The sequence below is a fragment of the Quercus suber genome, unplaced genomic scaffold (genome assembly GCF_002906115.3).
Source record: "Quercus suber isolate HL8 unplaced genomic scaffold, Cork oak 2.0 scaffold_279, whole genome shotgun sequence".
NCBI classification, from domain to species: Eukaryota; Viridiplantae; Streptophyta; class Magnoliopsida; order Fagales; family Fagaceae; genus Quercus; species Quercus suber.
The window spans coordinates 283,049-305,191 of NW_027069735.1; the positions used below are offsets into that span (position 1 = coordinate 283,049).

At 32.6% G+C, this 22,143-nt stretch overlaps 2 protein-coding genes across 2 annotated transcripts; both read left to right on the plus strand.

Annotated features, from left to right (window-relative positions):
- Positions 1-3,580: 3,580 nt before the first annotated feature.
- On the plus strand, positions 3,581-5,579 carry LOC112038820 (peroxidase 47). The gene is made up of 4 exons (XM_024071678.2): positions 3,581-4,008; positions 4,155-4,343; positions 4,719-4,881; positions 5,092-5,579. The coding sequence occupies exons 1-4, from the start codon at positions 3,796-3,798 to the stop codon at positions 5,469-5,471; spliced, it is 945 nt and encodes a 314-aa protein (XP_023927446.1). The 5' UTR covers positions 3,581-3,795; the 3' UTR covers positions 5,472-5,579.
- A 12,786-nt stretch (positions 5,580-18,365) lies between these two features.
- On the plus strand, positions 18,366-20,570 carry LOC112004646 (NAC domain-containing protein 6). The gene is made up of 3 exons (XM_024036879.2): positions 18,366-18,649; positions 18,779-19,047; positions 19,878-20,570. Exons 1-3 carry the CDS (start codon positions 18,466-18,468, stop codon positions 20,298-20,300), a joined length of 876 nt encoding a protein of 291 aa, XP_023892647.2. The 5' UTR covers positions 18,366-18,465; the 3' UTR covers positions 20,301-20,570.
- The last annotated feature ends 1,573 nt before the right edge of the window (positions 20,571-22,143 follow it).

A 22,143-nucleotide genomic window follows, 5' to 3' on the forward strand; every position in this document is an offset into this window, starting at 1 on the left:
CTTTTCCTTTTCCTCTTCCTCATCCTCCTCTTCTCCTTCCTCCTCATCCTTTTTGTACTCCTCCTCTTCCTCATCAATAGGAGAATGGGTAGACAACTCCCTTTCTAGGGACCATGTCAAATCGTCCATAGGCTCACACCCTGACGGATAGATTTTGTCGTAGCCCGCACCCTCACGGACTGATGACGACTATTCACTTGTCGCTTCTCTATCACCTGACATCTATTCACCTATAAGTGACGGATGTATTCTAAGAACCTATTCGTGCGATGGATCTCTAAAAAGTAACGACCAACCAGAAAAACAACAACTAAGAACGAATACCAACTAGAAAAACAACAACTAAGGAAGAGAAAAGAAAACTTACTTAAGGGGTCGACAGTTGCTCGATGGTTAAAACAACGGATGAAGATGGACACGGAAGCAGCGACAAAAGGGCTTAGAATTCCAGTGCTCCAGAGGTGAAAATAAAATAAAAGGAGAAAACTAAGGAAGAGGAACTAGTTATAGGATGAAGGAGTGCAATATAAGAAGTGACGCTTCTGATTAGAAACAAGGCTAATCGACAAGTGTCATGTGTCATTTAGCATTCATCGCAAAGACTACCTACCCCATTAATGACACACTCTTCAATAGAGCAATTAATACCCATAAAAACCCTTATTATTCCAAGACACTTCAGGCATAGCTGATGGGGACCATAGAGTAGGAGGCATCTAGTAAGGGTATTTTTGTAATAAAATTGGGATCCTTAAAAAATAGATCCCATCAAGAAAAAGGTATCATGTCAACAATAGAGCCAATGGCCACAAAGAGCCGTTGGCCCTAAAGAAGTTGTCGGTTTCATTAGGAACCGTCTAGGACCCCGCACCCTGCACCAACAAGAATGCTGACGGTTACATAGACGGGCCCAGATGAAGCTGACAAGTATGTCCCCCTACTAGTCCAACAGATGTCCCCTACTGACGGAGAAGCATACCAACAGGTCCTACGTGGCATTACGTGGTCTACACATATATTCATATATGGAAACATCTTGTGCATCACACACAAACACTCTACCACACGATTTTCACCTTCTAGAATGAGAGTATCCCCAAGATCTTGATAGATTAACTCTGCCTTCTCCTATAAGGAAAATCCTGTATTCTAGGATCTAGGTCTCCTCCCACCGCTATATAAGCACCAATCCTCCTCTTTTCCAGTACGCAGAAAATCCCTAACTCTCTATTATAAAGTTCTTAAAAATTTTCATTCACTGACTTAACCTTTTGAGGTCTTAGGCCGTACACCTGCCTTCTGTTTGGTTCTTGTTTTCTTATTTTCAGGTACACATCAGTGTGATCAGGAGCCATCAACTCACTGATGATTTTCGTGCATTATCAAGGAAAATTATTAAGTGCTCTCAAAATATGATGATGTGGTGCTCCTTATTCTCATATTTATGATAGATCAGAACCATTTAAGAAGAGCACCGAAGTTATTCCACGTCTACACACCAACCCACAGTACCATGATCCTCCAGAAAAGAAGGAGAAAAAAATTCCACCGATCATCCCTAACTCAATCTGGCCAAATTGATTCACACACGTTGTGATCATTGGAACGGTTGCAACAACGAAATGGCAAACCCACATTAATATGTATTTGTTGTTTTGTTCTTAAAAGTTGCTTTCTACGTGTGGAGGTGCCAATGCACCAACAACACTCTAGACAAATCTCAAAAGTTGAATATAATGTTAGAAAAGAAGAAGGAGAAGAAGAAAATTTTAATTATTTAAACATTAATATATATATATATATATATTTGTTTCTTTTTCTTCTCATATGGGCTCAAATTTCTTTTAATAATTGAAATCTAACTCATGAGATTTTTAACTTTTTAAAAAAGAGGTCAAACATAGATAATGTTTAAACATATAACCATTTAATGATCCCAAAAAATTCCACCGATCATCTTTAACTCAATCTGGCCAAATTGACTCACACACGTTGTGATCATTGGAACGGTTGCTACAACGAAATGGCAAACCCACATTAATATGTATTTGTTGTTTTGTTCTTAAAAGTTACTTTCTACGTGTGGAGGTGCCAATGCACCAACACCACTCTAGACAAATCTCAAAAGTTGAATATAATGTTAGAAAAGAAGAAGGAGAAGAAGAAAATTTTAATTATTTAAACATTAATATATATATATATATATATTTGTTTCTTTTTCTTCTCATATGGGCTCAAATTTCTTTTAATAATTGAAATCTAACTCATGAGATTTTTAACTTTTTAAAAAAGAGGTCTAACATAGATAATGTTTAAACTTATAACCATTTAATGATCCCAAAAACTATGCTGTTATAAAAAGATAAATTAAATCATTTACACATCCTTCTAATATTAGCAGGGTAAGCCACCTGATAGAAGACAATATTTTTTTTTAGGACAAAGTTTGGTTACAAAAATTAGTTATATCCTAAAGTTACAACTCTTATAAAAAAAAAAAATTACCACATATTTTGAAAATTTAATCGTTGAATTGTATGCATTTTATGTTCTTAATACACTTGTTAAATTTCATGAAAATCAAATGTTATTTATTATTTGATCCGTTAACTTATTTTTTATGAATAATTTTATACTGTAAAACTTGAAATTTAAACATTTAATTGATAATATAGCTATTAATTTTTGATCCTCTAGAAATTTTGTAAGTATAAAAAATATTATATATATATATATATATATAATCCATTTGTAAATTTGTCAAAATTCATATCCAATAAAAATATATTAAGTAGAGTTGTAAGTTTAAGCTACAACCAAATTTATAGCCAAAATTTGTCTAGCTTTTAGTTCTTTTGCCATTATTTTTAGGTAAATAGAAGAGAAATATTTTATAATTTGATTGAAAATAGTGGAGAAATCTTGAATCCTATAAAGCCTCGAGAGTAAAGATTTCAAGAACAAACCTCCACTAGTAGCGTTCATTTTCTCATCAAGAGAAAGAGCCGAGTGGAATCCTTTGCATCATCATTTTCTCATCAAGCTAATGGAGCACATCTTTTATTTTTGACTTTTTCAAGTAATGTCGGGAAACTTTGCTTGAGATATAATTCTTTATACAATGTGGTCATAACAGTGAACACTCTAAAGTCTCATGGCAAGTTCTGATATGTCCATTAGTCAAAAGAATTCTTTTCATTAAAATTTCTTAATTTTCCTCATGTAAACTTTTCAAAAAATACTTCGTATTGCAACGTGCATGAATTTGAATGAATGATTTGGCTCATACAGATTTGATAATCACTAATTATGAATTAATTTGTTACATGCTGACCTAAGCTATTTGCAAGGTGCATGCAATAAAGTTATTACCACTGCACACCATTGGCGTAATGGTTACTTTACAAGTATAAGTACTTATGAAGTATTGGGGGACAAGGGCTGAGGTTCAAGTTTTTAAGAGGAGGCTTTATACACACATACACTTTAGAGTAAAATTTCCATCTTGTATAAAAAAAAACAAAAAATAAAAATTGGCGAAGAACATGATACACACAAGAAGCCACTAACTTCAACTTTTTCATTTCCATAATGTTCTTTTTAGGCAACTCATTCCAATCATTTGCATTTATATATAGATTGCTTGTTCTCCACCCTTCATATACTACAAACTCCATTCCTCCCCACTATATCAAGATTTTTCCTTTTCTCAGCCTCATATTCCTCAGTTCTTTTGTTTTAGCTACCTTAGTTACGTTTTAAACATATTCTAAAAAGATCTCTAAGTTTGTTAAGATGGTTATTCGCAAATTCTTTGGTGTAATTTTAGTAATAGAGTTGATAGTGAATGTTTTTAGAGTAGCAGATGGTTTGAGCATGCAATATTATTTGATTAGTTGCCCATTTGCTGAACAAATTGTGAGGAATACAGTTACCAGAGCCTTGCAAGCCGATCCTACACTAGCTGCCGGCCTTGTTAGAATGAATTTCCATGATTGTTTCATAGAGGTACTCTCTCTCTCTCTCTCTCTCTCTCTCTCTCTCTCTCTCTCACACATGATTGTTTCCTAGGCTTAGTTATTTTCAAACTCGGATTGAAAGATTAGGTTATGGTTTCTTGATCTTAGAATTTCTTATTTTGTTCGATTAAGTAGGGATGTGATGGGTCGGTTCTCATTGATTCAACAAAGCAAAACACAGCAGAAAAAGACTCCCCTGCAAATTTGAGCTTGCGAGGATATGAAGTTATTGATAAAGCAAAAGAGGAGCTTGAAAAACAGTGCCCGGGAGTAGTCTCATGTGCTGATATACTAGCAATGGCTGCTAGAGATGCAGTATTCTGGGTAACCAAATATTAACAGTTCTTCTGTATATGACTACACGCTTTTGCTACAACTTTTGCACCACACACTTTGCTACAGATTTTGCCATGATTTGTTGAAGTGGTTAACCGTGAATGGTGAACCAAAAAAGAAGATAAGCTTCATCGGATTGGAATCAATAACTTAAGCCTATGTTTTTTAGGGGTGAACAATATGTTAAGTTGGGGAAGAACTCTTTCACATGAACCAACTATTTTTTTCCACTACTCATAGTTGACTTCATTAAAGTTATGCTAAAATGATGAATATTTATTTTGTCACTTTTTTATCATTTTAATTTTTTCATCTTCATTTAATGATTGAGATCTAATTGTTATGGTGTTACTGATTTTAAAGGCCGGGGGTCCAGTTTATGACATACCTAAGGGAAGAAAGGATGGTAAGAGGTCTAAAATAGAAGACACAATCAACCTTCCTGCACCTTTCTTCAACGCCTCTCAGCTGATTAACATGTTTGGGCAGCATGGTTTTAGTGCCCAAGAAATGGTGGCCCTTTCGGGTAAACGTGTTACTAACTACATACTTTTGAAAATGATTAATTCTATGTGATTATGTTACATATTTCTTGTCCCTCACGCCAAGATTATTGTAATTATTATTAGGAACATGTTACAACTTACAAGTTTCTTGTTCCTATATACAAAATTATTGTGCACACTCACTTGAAAGCTGCTTGCTATCTAATTTTATTTGTAGTCTTGGTTTGCAGGGGCACATACACTAGGAGTGGCAAGGTGCTCATCATTTAAGAGCCGATTGAGTAGCCTGGATCCAAATTTAGATTCAGATTTTGCAAAGACATTGTCCAAAACATGCAGTGCTGGTGATAATGCAGAGCAATCCTTTGATGCCACAAGAAATAATTTCGATAACCTTTACTTTAATGCATTGCAAGGAAAAAACGGAGTGCTTACTTCAGATCAAACATTGTATGCATCCCCACAAACTAACAGAATTGTGAATGGTTATGCATTCAACCAAGCCAAGTTCTTCTTTGATTTCCAACAGGCAATGCTGAAAATGAGTTTGCTTGATGTTAAAGAAGGTTCAAAAGGCGAAGTACGACAAAATTGTCATAAAATTAATTGATAATAAAGTTTCTATTAAGTAAATTAAGCCTTTGTCTTTAGAGTGTAATTGTAAAATTATGTTAGCAAATTAATAAAATGGTCCGTACCTTAGTGTGCTTTGCGTTCCCTTTTTTATTGTTGGATGAAAGCTTTTTGCTCCTTTTAGATTGTAACAATTGCTTATCCTTCGCAGCTCATGTTTTAGTTTACTGGAATTTACTAAGCAAAGATGAAAGACAATGAAACTCGGTACCACTATCAATGGCACTTGTGGGGTTGGAATGAAGTATGATCTTCTTAGTCCCGACTCCCATGGATACTGACATGGGTACAGATATGATTTAAATACGAGTATGGGTTACGATACTTCTTGAAAAACTAGGGTATGACATGCCTAGGTTATGACAATTAATTAATATTTTTAGGTATATTATAAATATTTTGGACATATATAATATATTTATTTTAGGTTTTAAAATTAAGGAACAACAATAAAATTCTTGAAAACACGTCTAAAATTAATTACCGGGCAATAATAAATGAAAAAGAAATAAATGGACACACATAAAATGTTGTCTAAAGTACAAATTAAGAGTTCAAATAAACTAAACACCTAAGTTGCACAAGTAAGACATGGGTATGGGTACTTGGCCATTTTAACTGTGTTCATGCAACATGGATGATCTTCCTCCACAGACATGTAAATGATATCACCACGACCACCAGCAGATGTGTGCAATAACATCTTTAGTTGGAAAACAAATTTTCCCCACTTGACAAGAAAAGAATATGGATCTTCCTCTCGAAATGGACCAGCTAGCTGCAAGCACTTCATATTCCCATCACCCCCCTTCCATGTGCTTTTAACCAATTCGTATTTGTCTTATGTCTATATTAATAACCTGAGTTACTCACACATTATTAGTCAAAGGGAAGAAAACTGAACAAAATAAAGTTTTTTATTTTTTATTTTTGTGGATAAATTCAGTAGATATAATAGAGGAAGAGGGATTTGAATCTTAATTGTCTTCATTATAAACACCAAATTGTGCCAACCAATTGAGATATAAGATTCTTGACAAACAAATTAAACTTCAACTGCTAATAATTATTATTTAAATATTCTGTAGTCTGCCACTACCTTCTAGCAATAGCGAGTATGTTAACCCTAAGTCCTAATTAATTAAAAAGTATAAGCAGAGCTAGAGCTCTCCGAGTTGAGTATGGGAGACAAAGCTGTTTCTGATAAGAAACATAGAACAATGAGATTATATATATATAACACACACACAATGGTACTGAATTTCATTCTCTTTAGAAAAATTATATTTATACTTCATTAGTTAATGCAACTGTGTATTTAAGTTTAGCTGGAGAAAATTGGCATTTGCCCTTTTTGCGCAAAAAATCCAGCATTTTTCCTTCTTTCCCAAATTAATTAGAGAAATGCCCCTGTTTTAAAACTCGATTTTCTCAAAATCGAGTTTCAATGAAAACTTGATTTGTAGAAAATCAAGTATGGGGCGATCAAACTTAAAAAAAACAAAAAAAAAAAATGCATGGAACTCGAGCTCGAGTTCCATTTAAAACGCCACTATAGGGCTCCTGAACGCAGCTATAAGTATGGGGTGATCAAACAAAAAAAAAAAAAAAAACTTGCATGGAACTCGAGTTCCATTTAAAACGCTACTATAGGACTCCCTGAAAGCAGCTATAGGTATGGGGCGATCAAACTTAGAAAAAAAAAAAAAAAAAAAAAAAAAAAAACTTGCATAGAACTCAAGTTCCATGAACTCGAGTTCCATTTAAAACGCCACTATAGGGCTTCTTGAACGCAGCTATAGGTATGGGGCGATCAAACTTAAAAAAAAAAAAAAAAAAAATCCTTGCATGTAACTCAAGTTCCATGAACTCGAGTTCCATTTAAATCGCTACTATAGGGCTCCTTGAACGCAGCTATAGGTATGGGCGATCCAAAAAAAAAAAACTTGCATGGAACTCAAGTTCCAGAATTTTTTTTTTTTTTTTAATTTTTAGTTTGTTGTAACTCGATTGTCCAAAAATCGAGTTTTAAATTGAAACTCGATTATTAAAAAATTAAGTTTCAAAACATGGGCATTTCCCTAATTAGTTTAGGAAATAAGGCAAAATGTTGGATTTTTTTTTTTTTTTTTTTTTTTTAAGATTAAACAAAGGAAGAGAGGCATTTATTTATGTTAAATTTTAAACTTGTAATTCAAAAGGAGAAAGGTGCTACGTCTACAACATTTTCTCAACAAATCATAGGTCATTAGAGATTTAGGTGCTTTTAAAGGGCACCTCTCTTTTTTGGTAAGAGGAGTGGAGTCGCCACTTATTTTTTATATACAAAAAATAAGAAAAAAAATAAATATAGTTACATGTTCAAAATTCTCCAAATGTCATTGATTGAATAAAGACAAGTACAATTTTGGTAAATTAAACCTTACAAGGCTTTGGGCCTTAGTTACAACCTATGCAAAAGAATACAAAGTTTTGGTCCTAGTTACAATCTACCAAAATTAAATAGACAAAACACTAATCTACCTATCCAAAAACCCTAAGCTCAGGGGCTAGGTTATGGAATGGGAAGGTGTTAGGCATCCATTCTGCTCAGACAGAGTCTGGTTTTCTAAACTCTAATGACCAATATATCCATTTTTTGCATGATGTTAAATAATATGTTGAACACACACAACGCATACTTGACAAAATTAATTTAAATAAAATAGCCTTATGGATGTGTCCTCTTTTTCAAGAAAATTCAGATCTGTTTTGTGAATATAAAAAATTGGATTTGTAAAGAAAATCATATCTGTTTTTATGTAAAAGAAAGAATAAGATTTTTGTTAAAAAGTATTAGATATGTTTTGTGTAAAGCTAAAAAAAAAAAAAAAAATCATACAAACATCTCAAGACATAAATAAACAAACAAACAACAATATCATGCAAAAGACAAGGGTATATAGCTGGTCACTTAAAGTTTAACAAGAAGCTTAGCCCTCGACATCCCAATTGGGGTCGCCACTAAGAGAGACCAGAAAATTGGGTGCTCTCAAAAAAGAGATTTAGGTGCTTTTAAAGGGCACCTCTCTTTTTGGGTAAGTGGTGTGGAGTCGCCATTTATTTTTTATATACAAAAAATAAGAAAAAATAAATATAGTTACATGTTCAAAATTCTCCAAATGTCATTGATTGAATAAAGACAAGTACAATTTTGGTAAATTAAAACTTAGAAGGTTTTGGGTCCTAGTTACAATCTATACAAAAGAATACAAAGATTTGGTCCTAGTTACAATCTACCAAAATCAAATAGACAAAACACTAATCTATCTATCCAAAAACCCTAAGCTCGGGGGCTAGATTACGGAATGAAAAGGTGTTAGGCACCCATTCCGCTCAGACAGAGTTTGACCTTGTAGACTCTAATGACCAATATACACCTTTTCTACATGATGTTAAATGATATGTTGAACACACACGACACACACTTGACAAAGTTAATTTAAATAAATTTTCCTTATGGATGTGTCCTCTTTTTCAAAATAAAAAAATCATATATGTTTTGTGAATTAAAAAAAAATTGGATTTGTAAAGAAAATTAGATCTTTTTTGTGAATAAAAAAATTGGATTTGTGAAGAAAATCAGATCTGTTTTGTGAATTAAAAAAAAAAAAGATTTGTAAAGAAAAATCAGATTTTTTTTTATGTAAAAGAAAGAATAATATTTTTGTTAAAAAGTATCAAATCTGTTGTGTAAAGTATAATAAAAAATAATAAAAAAAGTGATTTTATCAAGAAAAATCAGACCTATTTTTTTGATGTAAAAGAAATAAAAAAAAATATTTTTTGAAAAAGGATCCACATTCATGAGATAAATTTATTATACATGCATCATATGTAAAAAAATAAAAATAAATAAATAAATAAATAAATAAAAATTCAACCTAACTTTCAATTCCTTCTTTTAAATTTCAAACTCTACAATTTTGTGACCAAAAAAAAAACTTTTTCTAAAAAAATCAGATCTGTATTTAATGAAAATACAGATCAGTTTTTGTGTTTATAAAAAATCAGATCTGTATTTAATGAAAATACAAATCAGTTTTTGAGCTAAAAAATCATATTTGAAAATACAGATCAGTTTTTGTGTTTGGAGAAAATCAAATCTGAAAATACATCTTAGTTTTTCACTAAAAAACCAGATCTGAAAAATACATATCAATTTTTGAGTTTAGAGAAAATCATATCTGAAAATACAGATAAGTTTTTGGTTTTCATAAAAGAATTTTTGTTAGCCATTGCAAATTTTGAAACTTAAGAAAAAGAGTTACAATAAACAATCACCTAAGCACATGTTAAAAAAAAATTCTAGCAACGTATTTAAGCATAGTAACCGTATCAAGAACTAAACATAATAAAAATATGCCAAACATATTCATGCATCAAACAATAACCAAAATTAATGAAAGAAGAAAAACAGAATACCTATTGCATGAACGTGCTCTTCTAATGAAAGAATATTTTAGGATTCAAAGAAATTTGTTCACCTATTTGAAGCCTAAAATACTCTACTTACAAAAAAGAAATTCCTAAAGCAAAAGCCTCCAGAAGGTCTTTAACGTAAGGGGAATTGAAAAGTCAGAAGAGAAGAGACCTTAATTTTGATTTGTTTCCTCTTTTTATAGAGGTTGGGATGCTTAAAAAATTAGGCCATATACAAATTGGAACGCATCCTTATCTCTAAAAAATCGTAAAAGATAGGTCTTATCTCAATCAGGGAGTCCTCGGGCCATGCCAACAATTTGTTCCAATCGGCACTTGGAAAGTGCCAAATGGCCCTCTTGGGTGCCAAGTCCACATTTGAGTTTTGGTCCAATTTTGACTCATTTTTTGAGGATTTTTTAGTCAGGAATTGTACTTAGATGCATTTTTAATCCATATTCTAAAACTTAATCACTTTTCCAGATATTCAGGTCTTTAAAGTGATAATTATATTGTAGATAAATATTCCAAAAAGTCTTGATTATCCTCAACTTCTTTGTTATTTGATTATCCACTTTATTCTCATGCAAGCAAGTCTATTTTTGACATTGACCAACAATCAATCATAAAATCATTTAATTAATTTTAATTGTTTAACCAATCAGAATTAATTTAAATTAATCATGCGTGGTCGGCTCCACCCAAACAAAATGCATGCAAACTGTGCAAACTTGATTATGTGATATCTTTCAATCTGATAATCCGATTTGGAAATCGGACACACCGTCATGACCATCAAAACCTCAAGATCATTTTTATGATGTGCAGTGAATGAATTAATGCAACTCTAAATGTCGGGTATATGGATGGTCACTCTAGCCATCTTCAATGATTAAATTATGGGTGCAAAATCGAGTGTCTACAGTAACAACCTGCCAATTAGGATTTGTTGTGAAAATTTTATAAAAATATTGTGGACATAGCACCTCTCTCCTTTGAATGACAAGTCAGTTACTAAAATTTAAGAGATGGAAGTACCTGATTTTAAGAAGAGATAGAAGTAGGGGTGTCAATGTTCAATCCAACCCGCGAACACGACACGAACCCAACACGGGTTTTTTCGGGTTAGGGTTGGGCCTTAATGGGTTTGGGTCATAAATGGGTCAACCCGAAAGCGACACGATAAAAAACGCGTCATAAATGGGTCAACCCGCATAACCCGCAATAGACACGTCTGACACGCCAATTTATTTGTGTCAACTTGAAATGACCCACTTAACACAACCCATTTAACTTATATAACAAATAAATATTTATTTTATTTTAGATTTGTCAAATGCCTCTTATATCCAACATATATTTTAAATTTAAAAAGAAAAGTGAGTAATTACAAAAATTTACAAGAAATATAATTGGAAATTGAAACTTTACAGACCCTAGAACTACTAATAATTTTTTTTTTTTTTGGCATAGAACTTACACAAATGGAATTGGATGAGCTTGTGGAAGATGTTATGAATTTGGACATCAACAAAGAATCTATAGATGATAATCGTGGTCATAGTCAAGATTAGTCTATTTGTTTGGTCAAATTCTTTCAATATTGATACTTAGTATTTGGCGAGTTCTAAGAATATTATATTTTTGTTGAACTATGTTATTTTATTTTTGTTAAATTTTGTTATTTTGAATTTTAGTTGAAGTGTATGCACTTCTTTTGGAGTGTAAAGAACTTATTTCTAGATGAATGTTATATTTTTGTTGAACTATATTATTTTGAACGTGGGTTGAAGACTTGAAGTGTATGCATTGCTTTTTGGGATGTAAAAAAAAATTATTTTTAGATGAATGTTATATTTAATATTATATAAGTTGAAATGGGTTGTGTTACATTCATGTCAACCCAACACGACTCGTTTATTAAGCGTGTCAAATGGGTTGGGTCAGGTCAACCCGCCTTATTAACTGGTCGGGTTATGATTGAAAGATCATGACACGATTATTAAATGGGTCGGGTTAGGGTTGAGCCATTTAGTTGAATAACCCTACCTCGACACGACACGTGCCCGACATGCTAACCCGAATTGACACCTCTAGATAGAAGTACCTAATTTTAAGAGATATGGATAAGGGGTTATGGTTGAATTAAAATAAGTTAGCTAAAAAAAAAAACTTATGTGAGAGAGATATAGTGAAAAAATATATATATATATATATATATTTTTTTTTCATTTATCTAAAATTTAGGAGTGTTTGATCAGTAATTTTACATATCTAACCCTATTATTTAAATTTTCTAAACATATAAATTTAAGAGTATTTTAGTATGTAAAATGATGAAACTCAAATAGAGAATCATGTTATTAGTAGGGCCAAAATGGCCAAATACTACTATTGGCCAAAATTTTTAGCAATATACCACTTTTTACGAAATAATTAGCAATGTACCATCTTTTTAAAACTCAAGTTTATGAAAATTTGAGTTCCATAAAAATAGCCACTGTGGCACCCGCTAAGGTGGATTTTTTTAATTAAAAAATGCCACTTAAAACTCGAATTTTGTAAAACCGAGTTCCCTGTAAACAAAACTCGACCTCTTTAAGCTCAAGTTATTTAAAAATGTTCAAATTTGTCCATGGAACTTAAGTTATAATTTTTATTGATAATTGAGTTTTTAGAACTCGAGTACTATGAATGATATAATTTCACAAAATGCAGGGCACTCACTCTGATGTATAGTCAACGCAGTTCATTGATATAAATTAAAATAAACATTATAAATCTTCTCTATTTGCTATTACAATAAAATATAATTGATTTTCGCAAAAGTCGTGCATTTACATGGCCTCTGCTTTTTTATGTTTCAAGCAGAGAAGGAGCTGCTTGTAAAGTTTTGGTAAGAAAAAAATGTGTGATCTTTGTCAACATAACAGGTCGAAGATGCAAAGAAAGAGTGACTCAGCTTCAATTTGAGTTTCTGCAATAGAAGGAGCTCTTGTATTTGCATTTTATTTGGCGTTTTATTTGATGTTTCAGCTTGTAATATAATCAACCATTTTCTTTTTACATTTTACTTTTAGTCTGTCATACACAGTACTCGAGCTTTGCAAACTCAAGTCCAAATAAAAATTTGCAAATAACTTAAAGTTTTTAAATTTTGAATAACTCAAGCTTAAAGAGGGCGATTATTTTTACTAAGAACTTGATTTTAAAAAACTCGAGTTCCATGTGGCACTTTTTAATTAAAAAATCCATCTTAGCGTGTGCCACGATAGCTTTTTTATGGAACTCGAGTTTGTATAACTCGAGTTTCAAAAAAGTGGTACTCCCTAAATATTTCCAAAACAGTGGTAAATTGCTAAAAATATTGGCCAACCATGGTATTTGGTCATTTTTTGCCTTATTAGTTGTATAAATTATGTTCAACTTTGTGTTATTTTCAATTTGTATTTAAATATAAATTGGTTCCTATTTTTTAGGATTAGATTGAGATAAGATTATTTCATCATTGACTATATAAGTAAATTGAATCCGTTAATGAAAAAATTAAGTAGAAAATTAAATAATAAAAAAAAAATCGAATTTTCCTCTAAATTTAGGAAGTTAGTCGCCTCAAATCAACTCATCTATCTTTTAATTATCCCAATTCATATTATTAAATGACTTCCACAAGGGGCAACCAACAGTACATGTGGCATCCAACCCGTTAAGTGTTGCGGTCTCCTCTGTTGGTAGCATAAGCCAACATGGCTCGTTAGGTGGCCCTTAATTATCACCAGCCATGCCTAAGATTTGTTTAGTTTGTGTTAAGGTTTGTCATGGACTAACTGATCTCATGCACCTTTTTCTTTGTTTGAGAAAATCTCATGCACATGAGTGGAAGGTTTCCCTTCATATACATATGCATTTTAAAATTTTGAATAAAGTTCTACCTTATATGATATGGGTTTAAATTATATTTAGTATAATTTTAAAAGGAGTCGCATATTTTCTTGACCATTAATCCTTATTAAAATCTAAGGGTAGAAAAACAACCATGTCATATTATAATTGTCGTAGAAATTGGGAATCAAACTGCATTAGCGCTCTCTAACCTTTGCCTAATGTTCTCTCTCCCCCCTCTCTAAATTTCACCCTCTTGAAAACAGTACTCTCTGAATTTCGTCCTCTTGTAAACAATAAAAAAGAGTGTTACTCTTTGCTTTTCATTTGAAGTTACACCACTCAATGTAGGAATAGGATCAAATATTACACCACTTAATATGGTTTATGTTATCTTTTCTTGTGAGTAGATACAGCATTTTAAAAGCTTTATTTTAGGCCACGAACCTGTAAGACTGTAACATTACCTCTTCAATTAGCAAGAAGATGATTCAAATCCAAACTCCCAGTCATTGTAACCATCGAAATATTATAAAGAAAATGGGTGGAAAGTTTTAACTCAAGTAACGGCAAGGAAATAAAGAAAGAAACTGAAGTAATGCAGCAATTAGGTACTTTTTTTTTTTTCTTGATCATTCGTGTTAATTTCATTTTCTCGTTTCTTGTTAAGGACTACTGTCATTGGTAGAATATGTACAAGATAAAAGGAGGTAGGAGTCCAAAAACAAGTCGACCGCCCTAATGCAATCTTCTTGGCCTGTTTCTTATGTACACATTTGTTTTGGCCCGAGGAAAAAACTCCTAAAAAATAAAAATAAAAATAATAAAACTTTACAAACGTTCAAAACCTCAGCGAACATCAAAAGGAGCAGTCAAGCTCTTTCCGCTACCAACAGCAACAGTCTCATCCTTGCAGTGTCCACTGGCTTTGGTATTTCGGTTGGAATTCCTGCATCTTTGACAAACAAACTTGGATGGGACAGAATCGGAGTCTTTGATGCCAGAACACCTAGTGTGTTGCCACACACCACAAACATCACACGCCATCATTCTCTCTCCATCATCATCCTTGCCCCACAGCTGCAATCCACCGTCCACCTCTCGACACCCCTCTCCATTCTATACCTACTCAGTCCATTTTTCCCAAGGCACCTACCTCGCACCCGAACTGATTCAGTTGACCCTAGCAAAAGTTTGACCTGGGTGGAATCATCTACACCACCAAAGCCAACTAGCTCTTCCCCTTGAAATCTTCTAAACATCAGATATACCTCTTGAAATGCTTTGGACACTTCAAGCTTAAGGTCAGAAACTGTTGCATACGGGGAAGGATAATCAACTCCGGCGGTGGATTTGTGGTAAACTCTTCAGATTCATCTATGAGCTCCACTTGACATGACAGGCATACAGCAAATGGGTTTGCAATGGATGACATGTTCTCAACCTTGTAGTTTTTATTAAATCTTCTTCTTATAAACTCCATACTTGCAAAATTTCTAAAAAATTAAAGATTAATAGCTATATCATCAATAAATTGTTTAAATTGTAAGTTTTTGTAATTTAAAATTATGATAAAATATAAGCTTATAGATCATATAGTAAATAATATCCGATTGACACAAAATTTGACATGTATATTAAGGGAGTAAAGAACATGTAATTCAATGGTTAGATTTTCAAAATATTTAGTAATTTTTATTTTATTGAGTAATATTATAACCTAAGGTTATAACAATTTTGTAGTTAAACTTTGTCCATTAAAAAATGATCCATAATAGCCAAATTATTAACTATCACGTTTACTAATTAAGGTTGTATAAGATTATCTTAGACATTAAATTTTACATTTTAAAATTTAATGTTTGGAAATATGTTACAATTCAAATTATCTCTTTTTAATAATTCAATAATTGGAAGGGGGGGTTTTGAATCTTGGACTTGTTCCTTGGAAACACTTGGAACTATCAATTTATTTACAAGAATCTTGGCTTATAATTCAAATTGTATGTATATTTTAATAACATAAATATTAGTTATAAAAAATTCTAATTCTTATGAATTTAATTCTTAATAAGATACTGGTCTTTGAACGCGTGTTCAGAGGTCTTTATCTTTTTAATTAAAAATTGTTCATATTTCCATATTAAATCAACTATTCTTTTCTTGTATTTTTATATATAAAGTGACCATTTAAAATATACAACAATTCTTCTATAAGAAATTTATATATATAGACACACACACACCAATTCTACTGTAAGAGTGTTTGAAACTTAAGTGAGTTAAGGAAAATCTTTTCAGAACTATAAACTTGTGTAAAATAATGACACACAAACAAATAAGTGACCAAGAAAACATAAAAAAGATTGAGTATTAAGAAAATGACCCCTACTTATGCCTCAAAGAGATAGTGAGAGAGGGGGAGAGATGTCAATTATTTATGTTTCGTTTTGGCAACTGGCATATGCCAATTGCCAAAACAAAGCATAAGAATACATGGTATGCCTAAATTTAAGGAGAAATGCTATGTCCACAATATTTTCACAACATTTTATTAATAAATCCTAATGAAGTTGTTATAGCTTGAAAATGTTGTGGACGTAATATTCTCAAATTTAAGAGATATGGAGTAAAAGTTTTAGAAACTATTTTATAAAAGGAGTGCTTCTTTTTCCTTCAAATTAAGAAAGAAAGTGACATAAGGGGTAAGGAAACAACAAATTTAATAATAACAGAAGGGGGGGGGGGGGTAACTCTTGATAAAGGAAAGGAATAAGAAGGATTTTTTTTTTTTTTGGGTGAAAACGTGGCATGAATGATTGAAGGAATAGGGGAAGCTGTAGCAATTCAAATCTCTAAATACAGCTCAAGCTCATTATAAAAACTAACAAGAAAGTGATTCAATTTTGTAGGCCACGTTTAAAGATATAATTTTACGGATTTGACTTATTTCTAGTATTTTTTTAAGGACCCGGCTTCTGTCCAGTGGAAATTTTCACTGGACATGTCCGGATTCGGACACGTGTCCAAGAGTGGACATGTGTCCATCATCCAACGTGTCCAGTGGAAACTTCCACTGGACACAAGCTGTTCCCTTTTTTTTTTTAACTAGAAGTTTTCTTTAGTTTTAAATATACAATGACAAATGGTTGTGAGTTTTAATCTCCACATTTTATTTAGTTAGTAGGTGATATGACAATTTCTCATTAAAATAAAAGGAGAGTTCAGTTAAAAAAGTATTGGAGGTAAACCAAACTCTAATTTTACTAGATTATCATCTAGTTTTGTCTTTGATTAAATTTAGGGTATATACATATTTTTGAACCACTAAAATATCTATCCCAAACTGAGGAATTCTCTTAAATAGTAGTGTATAAGATAACTCCTAAGATAAACCATTGATGAATAATAATGAGCTAATGGTCTCTTAATTGATATTACATAGATTACCATTAACTTGGGTCTTTGTTTTTTTTGCTTGCATTATAGCATACAAGAAAGATTTCACTGTGGTCTTAATTTGTTTTGTCTTTGCTTAAATTTAAGGAGTATGTTAAACCACCGAAATGTCTATCTCAAACCGGAGAAGCCTCTAGTATAGAAGATAACTCTTGAGATTTGAAGTTCTCAATAACCGACCTTTAACAATAAAGAAACAGTTGATGAATGATAATGGTCTCTAAATTGATATTACATAAATTACCATTAACTTGGGTCTTTGATTTTTTGCTTGCATTATAGCATACAAGAAAGATTTCACTGTGGTATACTTACAGGTTGGATTGAAACTTGGTGAGTCAAATCGCAGTGTTTAAATCCTCAATTAGTTAAGGTGGGAATTGGGATCGATATACAAACTAGTAATAATATTAGAAACATTAACAATTTTGTGAAATAACAATTTGTGATTGGTGTAACATAATATTAGCATGAACTTTATCATTGATAATACTTTTATTATACACCAATCATAACATATCGCGATTGTGTGAAAAATCTTTTAAAATTTTGTGTCGGTATACTTATTAGGAAACACAAGATCTACTAGTTTTGGATTCAAAGAAACAAGCGATGGGAGACCCAATTAGTATGACTGAATCAAATTGTTATTACAAAATTGTTGAAGAGTACCAAGACTCTCTGACCACTTATTGCCTTCAAACCTCGGAACATTTACTTGGTTCATAAGTTTGAAGCGAAAATCAAAATATGAGGTAGAGCTGTAGAAGTTGAACTACATTACTTAGAAAAATCCCATTAGTCTGGAATTTCCAGGCAAAAGTCCAAAATTGATAGAAAATGAAAAGTGTCAATGTTCATGACTCAATGTCCCTATTTAGTAGTCACTGGTGACTTTTGGTTAAAGCCGCGTGGGTTCCACCATTGTGATGGACCCAAGTCTCCCCAATTTTTTTTTCCTGGACTTTTCTGCCCCCACAAATTTGATGACTTGGTCAGTGGTCACAACCTTCTTTATCAGCCATTTAAAAAATCAAACACCACAATCCTTACCTTATATATAAATACTTTGATAGTGTTGTAGTATATGCATGTACCAACATTCACAGAATCTTATAAGCAATAAGAGAAGCAAAATACTACAGCAATAGAACTCACCAAAACCAAACATGGCAGCAATGAGTGGCATGGATGAAGTGAGACCGGAACTTGAACTTCCGGGATTTCGTTTCCATCCAACTGAGGAAGAGCTTCTTGATTTCTACCTCAAAAACATGGTATATGGAAAGAGAATGCATTATGATATAATTGGCTTTCTCAACATATATCATCATGATCCTTGGGACTTGCCAAGTACGTACATATTGCTCTAACTTCAAATACTTGAGTTTTTGCATAGTTTTTGAATTATAAGAGTGGTAAAAAATATGCTTATCCTTGTGCTTATGCTTATTATGCTATCATGGTTTCTTGTTATAATAGGATTGGCAAAGATTGGTGAAAGAGAATGGTACTTTTTTGTGCCAAGAGACAGGAAGCATGGTAGTGGTGGAAGGCCTAACAGGACCACTGAAAATGGGTTCTGGAAAGCCACAGGTTCTGATAGGAAAATTGTTAGCTTATCTGACCCAAAGAGGATTATAGGCTTAAGAAAGACCCTTGTTTTCTACAAGGGCAGAGCACCAAGAGGAAGCAAGACTGATTGGGTAATGAACGAGTATCGTCTGCCTGATTCATGCCCTTTACCTAAGGTTTGCTACCTTTTCTTTGCACTATTAATTAAACCATTCATTAATGGAGGATAAACTCTTATTTGTTTTCTTATTTGAAACCCAAAAAAAAAAGTTTTTGTTTTGGCTAGCTACTTGGATAATTAGTTTTCGGTGAATATCTGCACTAGAAAATATTTTCCAAGAAAAATCGGAGGAATTTGCTTGTTTAAGAAAATGTAGTATTTGAAAGTCGTTGTCCAAGTCCACGGATGTCTCTTTCATGCATGAGTAATTATCTCTCCAGACTTGGAATTAAAACCTTATTGAGAAGTTTCCATGAAAATGTTTATGTTGGAAGTAGTCAAGTCCAGAGATATCATTCCACATGCGATAACTCAACTTTTGTCCTTTAAGTTCACATGGCCCCCTCTCTTTTTTTTTTTGTTTGTTTGTTTGTTTGTTTGTTTGTTTGTCTTATAACGATCAGGCGAGATGATCCGAACCCAAGTTCCATTTTAAGAGCAAATGAATAATGCTACTAAATTAAAAGACTCTCGTGTGCACACGTGCACCTCACCTCTCGAATAAAGAATTGGGCCCAATTGATTTTTGGCCATATTATTTAGGCTTTTAAAAATCTTATTGAATAGCTTGCCGTGTCACTACTGGTAGGTAGAACAGAGTATCTTTATTTTTTTGAGAAAATAAGGTATCTTTTATTACCAAGAATAGTAGTGTAGTTGAGTGGCTGTAATTTTAGCTTTTAATGTGGGTCTCGCATGAGAATTAAAAAGTCTTATAAATAATATAGAGGTAAATAATTGAGCAATGAATAAAGTTTTAATAATCTCTAATGTTTGTATATGCAGGACATAGTACTGTGCAAGATATATAGGAAGGCAACTTCCTTGAAAGTCCTAGAGCAAAGGGCAGCTATGGAAGAAGAGATGAAGTTTCATGCCTCTCCTTCACCACCACCATCATCATCACATGAGACCATCTCATTTTGCACTCCACAGGAGGATCAATTAATGGCAATAACGCCTGTACAGAATGTTGTATTCAAGCAAGAAGTAGAAGATGTGGTAGCAAAAGAAGAGAAAAAGGATGATAGACCATTGGAAAACAAAGTATCTCCCACACCACTGCAATTCCCATTAGGGAAGGAAAAGTTGCCAGAGCTTCAAGTTCCAAAACTGGCCATGGACTGGAATCAAGACCCGTTTTGGACTCAATTAAACAGTCCTTGGCTTCAAAATTTGACCCCTTATGCCAACATTCTGAATTTCTAATTGCTTTCAATTTATTATGCATAGGATACAATAAACTTTAGGTGTTGTAGATAAATTTTAAGTCTATGAGGACTTTATATGTGTCACCCTCTAGCTACTTGGTTAAGAAAACGCCCGCTTCAGTTTTGTTTGGGTGGTTGGCCATAACTTAATTGTTATTGCTCTCGTGAAAGAACAGTTGCTACTTTTAGTGATTGGCTTCCTTGATCGTTTGACAAGAACTTTGGTTATGGCATAATAATCTCATGAACATGAAAATTATTTGCTTTATCGACTGACATATTTAAGTGTTGAGGATGGGGAAAATATCATGGATTCTAATAGAGAAGAGAGTTTGGTAAAAAGGGCTTTCTCTTTGAAGAATCTTGTGTTGGAGAGTTACCTTCATATCTACTTTACTGTTGCATTTAAGAACTTTTTATTTATTTATTTTGGAAGTCTTTAGTGATCTTTTTATTGTAAATTAGAATCATTAATGTATTAATAAGAAAAAGAAAAAAAAGAGAGAGACATTTGTATGCTTGTGAGGAAAAGCTTTTCACATTAGTTGTTGAGCCTTGACTTGTTCTATTTTTAGGTCTACGTCCTTGTTTCCTACCAAACAAAAGTTTTGCACCCATCTCTCTGACAGAGTGACAGCCTCACATAGAGATAGGGATTAGTGCATGGCAAATGGCAATGCTTTGAATTATCTCATACTAGTTTAATTTAGAGGGGGGCCAAGGGTTGGTGCAACGGTTGAAAAATTTGGACTTATGTCAATTATATACGTCCAAATTTCAAGGATCCAGTGCCCAGGATCTCTGAAATCCAAGTGGATTTCTATGAACAATGCCGGTGCCACAACTTGTGGCACATGTAGTGAGCTGTAGCACTAGCATTAGTCGGGTTTCCATTAGAAGAGGGATATATAAGTCTCCTAATTAGAATACATATTTAAGAATGACAAAAAATTTTGTATAAGACCCTTTAAGCATATATAATTGTGTACTTTAATATAAAAAAAAGAAGTAAAAACAATTGCTGAAGCATTTTTTTTAAATGAATATTAATAAATATATTATTTTTAAAAATCTTTTTACTTTTTCCCCCTCACCCTGGACGTCTTTTTCTTTTCTTCCTATTCTTCCTCTCTCCCACTCATCTGGGATTGCAGATGTAGGCATTTCCCTTTTGAATCCTTTTATTTTTATTTTCCTTTATTTCTTTTCTTCCCAGTCATATTTTCTCTCTAAATTTCTTTTCCATTCTTTTTTCCCCTCCTCATAACCAAAGTTCTTGTTAGAATTATAGTTAAATAAATTAAATTCATCTCTTTCTAATAGCTTAAGATTTTGCAAATCTGCGCATTATTGAGATGGGTTGGTTCAGCCCAAAAGGATTAATTCAGGCAAACAAATCTGTTGGATCTTGTTCAAAATAGTTTGTTGTATTGAGGGTTTGAATTACGTTTAGGATGGCTTAAGTTCAGTGGAAGATTTTATGTATGTGTGTGGGAACCACATCTTAAAAATAAGTGGGGGCAAGCAAAGAATGTTTACATAGTTTTGCTTCCTAGTTACAATCTAAGGAAAAGAAAATTACACTGTATTGTTCTTCTAATTACAATCTGAAACACAAAAAGTTGCATTGATAAGAAAAAAAAATCTAAGATCGAAGGCTTGGTTATAGAATGGATTCCTGGTGCATGTGTTAGAGATGTTGCTAACTTGGTACAAAAGATAACATTGATGATTTATTCATAAGAGATTTTGGCAATTGAGGTTAAAGCCATTTCAAATCATATTTATTCTTTATGATTTGAGTTATAGGGTAATTTAATGGTGGACTGATTATTCTTACA